A 7,120-nucleotide genomic window follows, 5' to 3' on the forward strand; every position below is an offset into this window, starting at 1 on the left:
CGGGTTTTTTTATTTTTAAAAAAAAGTTAGTTGATCTATTTTGTAAAAAAAAAAATATTTTTCGACATCTTTTGGTAGCATTGAAGAGTTGTTCCTTTTATGAAAGTTGCTTTTTTATCGTTTGAGACAAAAAAAAAGTAGCACAGTAGTAGCATGGTGAGTGTTATTATTCAATATTTTTAGTGTTAGTGATGAGATAAATAATACGTAGTATTTTAGAATATAGGTATAAAATGGGGGGTTCGATTTGTATTTTAATGAAAGTTAGAGGGTTGGGTGTGTGAAAAATGAAATATTAAATAGTACTATAAAATGGGGGGTTCGATTTGTATTTTAATGAAAGTTAGGGGGTTGGATGTGTGAAAAATGAAATAGTAAAAAATACTATTCATAACTAATAAGACAATTTTTGTCTATTAGTTATATTAGTAACAGTAATAGTAATACTATAACATCATATAGAGTTAGTCTCTTACAAAATCTTAAATTAATATATTGACTTACATTAATTAATTTAATTATTAACTAACACCTTAATAACAAATATAAATTAATTTATATTTATATTATATTAGTATTAGTAAAAAAAAAAAACTTTTAACCTCTAGACATAAATTTAAATAAAAAAATCAAAAGAGTTTGTGGCCTCATTGAACCAATGACAATTAAAGAAGAGTACAATATTTAGTATATGTTATAATTATAATATAATACTATACTATAGTAAAACACATGTAATATATATTACTTTAATTTATATTAGGGTAACTAAGGATTAATATTGATAATATATATAGATAATAACTACATAACAATATATAGATTTTAAAATAAAAAAGTAAAATATTACTCAAAGTATAAAGTAAAATATTTTTTAAAAGGTTGTTGCGTACTTTTATCTGATTAGTGTTTTAGTTATATAAGAACAATTTTAATGTTGCATTATTAAGTAGGTATTTGTTACGTGAATTGAAATGAATTTATATAAAGTTGTTTACGAAAAATGAGTTTAGATTTTTGAATTGACTTTTTCAAATTAATTAAAATAAAAGGTTAATAAAATAACTTTAAAAATATAGAAGCAATGAAAATTAAGCAAACTAATTGATTCAAATGTTATTGCATTTTGTAAATGGGTTCACTGGTGGGTTTTTTTTTTTTTTTTTTTTTTTTTTTTTTTTTTGTAAAGCTAAAATTTTCATTAATCACCAAAATAATTGAGACTCCAACTCGGTGTAGTCGGTCAAAGTAGTAATTAGTAAATGTTGGAAGTGAAAAGATGAAAATGTCGTGTAAGATAAAAGATAAAAGTACCATGTGAAGAGTACTAGCTCATGACAATTTAGTATTATAAATTAATTAATATAATTTCAACCCTGTTATTTTGAGTAAACTTTGATAAAAACAAATAGTGGTAGTAACTTATAAGATTATAATTTGTCACAAATAAACTAGCACTTATTTATAATAGGTGTTACCATAGTATATAAAACAATCTAAATTGGTGAAAAATGTCATAGTAAGATTATAATCATTAAGTAATAAAAACATAATAACTAATTTCTTGATATCTATTTCTTGTATGTTGTGGTATGTTGTTTTTGTTGTGAATTTGTTTCGTGTGTTTTTAATGTATATTGTTTGTTGTCGACTGATAGTGTTACAAACTCGGATTGCAAGTAGAATTAGGCAAAGAACGTAAATACAGTGGAATCAATGGTGTCTTCGTCCTTCTTATAGCAGTTGGAATGAGATGGTGATTTGGTGACTTTCATGAGTTGATTAGGTGATTCCTTGAGAGATTTGGATTATGGTATATCGATCGCTTTAGGTTTCAACTGCTCTCAGTTTTTGGTGGCCTTCAGAATCCTAGGTACAACGTCTTTTCGAGGTGGTTGGTGATTGGAATCTTTGTTAGGTTTTTCGCACACGGTTTACTTTGTCATTTGGTATACTATGTCAGTTTCAATGATATTTTAGTATATCGGTTGGTGATGTTTGTGTATTTTTGTTTCATTATCTTCTATGTTGATGCTTGCTTAATTATATAGAGTTTTGGTTTGGTTATAGGTTTTGTGTGGAACTTTGTGGCCGTTTTGTATAGTTGCCATGACTTGTTTCTATTTTTTTTTTACGAAAAGCAAAGAAATTTTATCATCACGAAGGCCTAATTGGGAGCCCAACCCACATACACACACGAGTACAGAAACAAGTAGTAGGCATTAAAGCCGCAACCAACAGTGCATCCAGTTGCAGAGAAGGCAACTAAATTGATACTATCCACACTACATAGGAACAACAACCAAGATTACACAATGTATGAACTCAGATTATAAAGCCACGTTAACCAATCGATCTTTAAAAGTTTGACTCGAGATGAAATCCATTTGAAAGACTTAAGTTGAATTTCCATCAAAGTCGTTGGCCCGTTCCAAAATTTATCTGAGAACACTTTTTGATTACAATTACTCCACATTAGATATGCACACGTCCATTCCGTTGCTAATTCGTGAACCCATTGACGACATTGTTTGATTATTCTTTCCTCGAAAAGCTTCGTTAATGCTTAAGTTTGTTACCGGTCCCAACCCTCACCACCTATAAATCCTTTCCCATACGTCGGAGGTATGTTTGCAAAAGATTAAGGAGTGGTCGCTTGTTTCCACATCATCATCACACACGGGGCATCTCACAGAATTAAGGTCAACTCCTCTTTTATCCAAGTCAACCCGAGTCAGAACACGTTTCCTCAAGACTCTCAACATAAATACTTCCACTTCTGCCTTGTTTTTATTTTGTGTGTTCGGGTTCCCGTGTATTCAGTTAGGCGCGACTCGCTGTTAGATAGTTAGGGTTTTGTTATTTGATACTAGTTAGATGCGCCAGATTTTTTTTAGTATTGTTCTAATTGATTTTTTCATTGGTTGATGAAGTTCATAGTTTATATAGTTAAATTTTTTTTCGCAAAAAAAAAAAAAGAAAAAAAAGATACAACAGAAAGCTAAAATAATCTCACTATCTGAAAAATAGTTAGGCACGAAGCTTCCCTCATTTTCTTCCCTAAAATTTTTAACACTTCCCTCTTAAATTTTGTTTACACTTTCAAAAGCTTTTAACCTTCCATTTCCGCATTTTCATTTCTTCTCTATTACTATCATTTAACCCCACATCAACTGCCACTCTTCCCCTATTTTGTTCTAACCCTAATTTCTGTAAATAAAATTCTGTTGCTTAATTCGTTCTTCAGAAAACATTGAATCACACCTACAAGCGATTCAGCAACATCCAATCGTAAAGGAACTCTCGGTCAACCCATCGCATATATGAATTCATCTGTCAATTAACGGTAATTTTAAATTGGATAAATTTTGATCTTATTGTGCTTTTATTAATAAACGATTGAATGCAATAACCCGAGTCATGAGGTGAACATTTTAATCAAATAAGGTTTGTTTAATATAGTCGAATGTCTTATATCCACTAAGATCTGTATAATCTGAATGGAATAATAGTAACACAAATTTCGTTAGTTTGTAGGGATTATAATCTGTTAATCAATTATATTAATAATATATATCATCGTTTTTGTTAAGATTACGACTTGGATGATTATCGTTATGAAAATTAAAATAAAATCTCATGATATATCATACACCAATATGCTATACCTAGTGATTATTAGACACACACTTATAAAGAGAGTTTTTTTTGGGATAAAGTTCTTTACCTTGTTTAGCTAAAAGCTCAAATTTTATTAAAAATTGTGACTATCCTAAGTCATAGTGTGATTAAAGGAAACGTTTTTATTGCATTCGGTTTACTGTATAAACATATTGAAATTTGGGGATTGGGATATGTATGTCAAATTTGGCACACTGATTATCCATACAATATAAGGTTTTAGACATAAAGTGTTTCGGGTCGACCCAATTTGACTTGAGCATCAAATTAAGAAGTTGCTATTGGTTGATTATTTGTATGCAACAATTTATGCAGAAAGAAGTTGTAGTTCAGAGTTTGTATATGAGAATATCTCCACCAATGATTATTGAAATGAGGGTCTGTTGTCAATCTACCGATGACGATCAATTGGTAATTAAACATCTTCCCTAGCATGAGCTTTTCAAGTTTTAATCTTCTTACTCATGTTTAATTCCGTCATAATTCGTTACAGTTTTGGAGCTGGGACTAAATTTTAGAACATCAAATGACATGAGTGCAATATTAGCAGTCAAACTTACAAAATGATTAGGCTTTGGGATGTCAACAAAAATGCATTTGACAGGAATGCACGTTGAAGGAAAGGTCTGTTTGTTGTTTTCACTAATTTGTTATTTATCGTTAAATTACGTAACATAAGTTTTTTATTTTTAAATTTGGTTTTAGGTGTTGGTGGGGATAAAATTTTCCCTGAGATGGTCGTTTCTTGGACGTTTGAGAGTGTGTTTTGTCGAACCACCATACTTTCAGATGACGGTAAAGCCGATATTTACTCATGGTCTTGATGTTACTGAAGTTCCTGGGATTGTTGGATTAGTATCTCATTATTTGTGATTACTTCATTAATTACGATTAAGCGACAGGTACACAGTCTAATAAATTTGTAATATATAAAATTTTAATTTTAATTAGGATAAGCTTCTGCAAGTTGCATTCGAGGAGGCACTTGTTGAGGTAATGTTCTTTTGCTTCTTATATAATTTGCTAATGGTGGTTCAATAAGCGGTCCGGGTTGGTTGACTCACAAACATTTTATTTGTCCAAAATTTGTGTGTTTGTAACCCGGTTTTCGGTGTGTTTGTAACCTAATTTATGACAAATGAGCCAGTTGGTTACGCGCTAGTGGAAATTGTGGAAGGACTTAATATGAAACCATCGGACATGAACGGTAAGTTAACTTCAAAACGTCCCGCTTAGTGTACATGTTGGCTAACCAAACTTTTTTACAGGGTTGGCCGATTCTTACGTAAAAGGCAATCTTGGTGGATACCGATTTATATGTTTTAGGTTGGTGAGAGTCAGCCATTTGTCTCAGAACTGCTTACCAGTTTTCCTACAACTATTATGGACCTCGAGCCACATCAGATACATACCTTTTATGAATATGTAAGTCCAAGTTACCTGGTTACTTCATACAATGTTCTTAAAGTTTGTTTGGTTCACTCAAGTTAAGTTTAGACTACCACATTTGTTTGATTTATATTTTTCTTTGGTAGGTTGGTTTTATGATCCAAGAAGAATCCGAGGCTATAAAGCGGGAGGAATACTTACAGAGGCCGATGAATCTCCTGAATCAGGTAAGATTAGTCTAGATGAACGTTCTTTTAATGCAGTCTGGTATTATGTTGTATGATGAGTTCTTTTTTTTTTATATGCAGAAATGGTCTAAAATTAAAGGTCATGCCCGTGGTAGTGTTGATTTCTTAAAGGATCAAGATGTCATTAGGACTGTACCCAACATATTGCAGGTTTGGCACTTATAAACCTAACATGTGATGCCTTTTTGTAAGTGTTGCCTTTTATCTGCTGTTAGGTATTTATAATTATTTGTTTTATTTATGCAGACAAATACAAGTGTTGCCAGTGCACTCAGAACACACCTTTTGTCTCTAATCACTCTGATATTTGTGAACATGCTTAATGTCTACAAGTACGTTTCAGACACCTTTTTTCTGTAAATAAAATTAATTGTTTTGCAGTGGTTAATGATTGTTTACCTCTATATTATTGTGTTGATCAGAATGTACAGTGAGCTAATATTATCCAGCATTGCTGAACACGTCTTATGTAAAACTTTTGAGGTACGATGTTTATGATTTAATGTATTCTTTAGTACTTATCGGTTCAACAAGTACGTTGATAGTGTGACTTCAAGATCAGTTATGAAGTTCTCGTTACTAGGTAAAGATTATGAACTTTCATTTTCTGAATTTGCGATGGCTATGAAGTTATATACCACTGATGAAGTCGATAGTCAGGATTTTATTACTGGTATGACTGGTTGGCCGTCTGGTATTGAACCACGTGATTTTTGGACCACTTTTGGAATAGGGGAGTTCCAAACATCCCTGTCATCCACATTGATCACTCAACCATGTTATAAGATACTGCATCGAGCAATTGCTGAAACGATAAATCAACGTGCTACCTGCACTTACAACATTACACGATCTGACTTGATGTATATGTATTATATTGTTCATAATACACCGTGTAATTTGGCTAAGTGTTTAGCTCGGTATTTATATAAGAGCTCGGGGAAGAAACATAATGCTGCTGTTTGTGGTGGGGCCTATATAACCCAGTTAGCTTTAGGTTTAGGGGATACTACTGAGAGTGATTTACTTTCTTTGACAGAGTGGGCAACTACGACATATTTTGATGAAGCACATTTAGTAAATCTAGAGATAATTGAAAACAAAAACTGTTCTGGTGCTAAAAAAAGTGATGCAGGGAAAGAAATACCTAATGTCAACAGTCAAGCTATCCAAGATCCCCGATTCAGTGGTTTGAAAAATGATTTAGATTGGACGAATAAGGCGTTACAGTTTTGTCTACAAAAACTAGGTCGTTCTTTTGCTCCCGGTCTTCCTCTATTCGTGGACCCGGTCCTTCATCTGGTCATGCTGCTGGTCAATCTGCCCGTGGATTCACAAAAAAATCTACTGCTCGTTTTCCGTCAAATTGTTGAAACTTAAGGTTCTAACAGTGGGTCGTCTTCAGGTAATAGAGTGGGTTGCAATCAACTGCTTTCATTTAGATTTGTGTTATATTGTTGCATATCAAACTATGTTTTTTTGGGTTATGTACTTTGTTTGTTATGTTTAATAATCATGTATGTTTGATAACTAGTATAATACTTTGGAAGTAGTATGTTTTTGATATTTTGATCATTATTCTGGATTATATGTTGTTGATCTTGTTTTGTATCTGAACAATATAATACATGATGTATTATGATGTAATCTGACTTGAAATCTGGGTCTTGTTTTATACAACTGACAAGTTGTATAAATTTCAGTTACACAGGTTTTAATATGATGTCAAAACTGTCCCTCCTATATAGATTAAATGGTGAATTAATGGCGTATTATATGCAATTACACAGGTTTTACTCATC

At 31.9% G+C, this 7,120-nt stretch overlaps 1 protein-coding gene across 4 annotated transcripts; it reads left to right on the plus strand.

The window, feature by feature from the left end:
* Positions 1-3,111: 3,111 nt before the first annotated feature.
* LOC139859866 (protein EXPORTIN 1A-like) lies at positions 3,112-6,898 on the plus strand. Of its 4 annotated transcripts, XM_071848640.1 has the most exons (11): positions 3,112-3,346; positions 3,997-4,305; positions 4,387-4,476; positions 4,633-4,674; positions 4,829-4,888; positions 4,950-5,106; positions 5,217-5,297; positions 5,379-5,468; positions 5,565-5,650; positions 5,741-5,801; positions 5,902-6,898. In XM_071848640.1, the coding sequence occupies exons 6-11, from the start codon at positions 5,065-5,067 to the stop codon at positions 5,944-5,946; spliced, it is 405 nt and encodes a 134-aa protein (XP_071704741.1). In that variant the 5' UTR covers positions 3,112-3,346; positions 3,997-4,305; positions 4,387-4,476; positions 4,633-4,674; positions 4,829-4,888; positions 4,950-5,064; the 3' UTR covers positions 5,947-6,898. The 4 variants fall into 4 exon arrangements, with proteins under 4 accessions (XP_071704741.1, XP_071704746.1, XP_071704735.1 ...); XM_071848645.1 differs by lacking the exon at positions 4,829-4,888; XM_071848634.1 differs by having other exon boundaries at positions 3,997-4,092; positions 4,232-4,305; positions 4,387-5,106.
* Positions 6,899-7,120: the final 222 nt, after the last annotated feature.

The sequence above is a fragment of the Rutidosis leptorrhynchoides genome, chromosome 1 (genome assembly GCF_046630445.1).
Source record: "Rutidosis leptorrhynchoides isolate AG116_Rl617_1_P2 chromosome 1, CSIRO_AGI_Rlap_v1, whole genome shotgun sequence".
In the NCBI taxonomy this organism is placed as follows: Eukaryota; Viridiplantae; Streptophyta; class Magnoliopsida; order Asterales; family Asteraceae; genus Rutidosis; species Rutidosis leptorrhynchoides.

Bases quoted from the DNA above. Each gene is read 5' to 3' on its own strand.
- LOC139859866 (XM_071848638.1), top strand. From the start codon at position 5,065: ATGGACCTCGAGCCACATCAGATACATACCTTTTATGAATAT. The intron at 5,107-5,216 runs GTAAGTCCAAGT...TTTCTTTGGTAG, and splicing joins TACATACCTTTTATGAATAT to GTTGGTTTTATGATCCAAGA. The intron at 5,651-5,740 runs GTACGTTTCAGA...TGTGTTGATCAG, and splicing joins AACATGCTTAATGTCTACAA to AATGTACAGTGAGCTAATAT.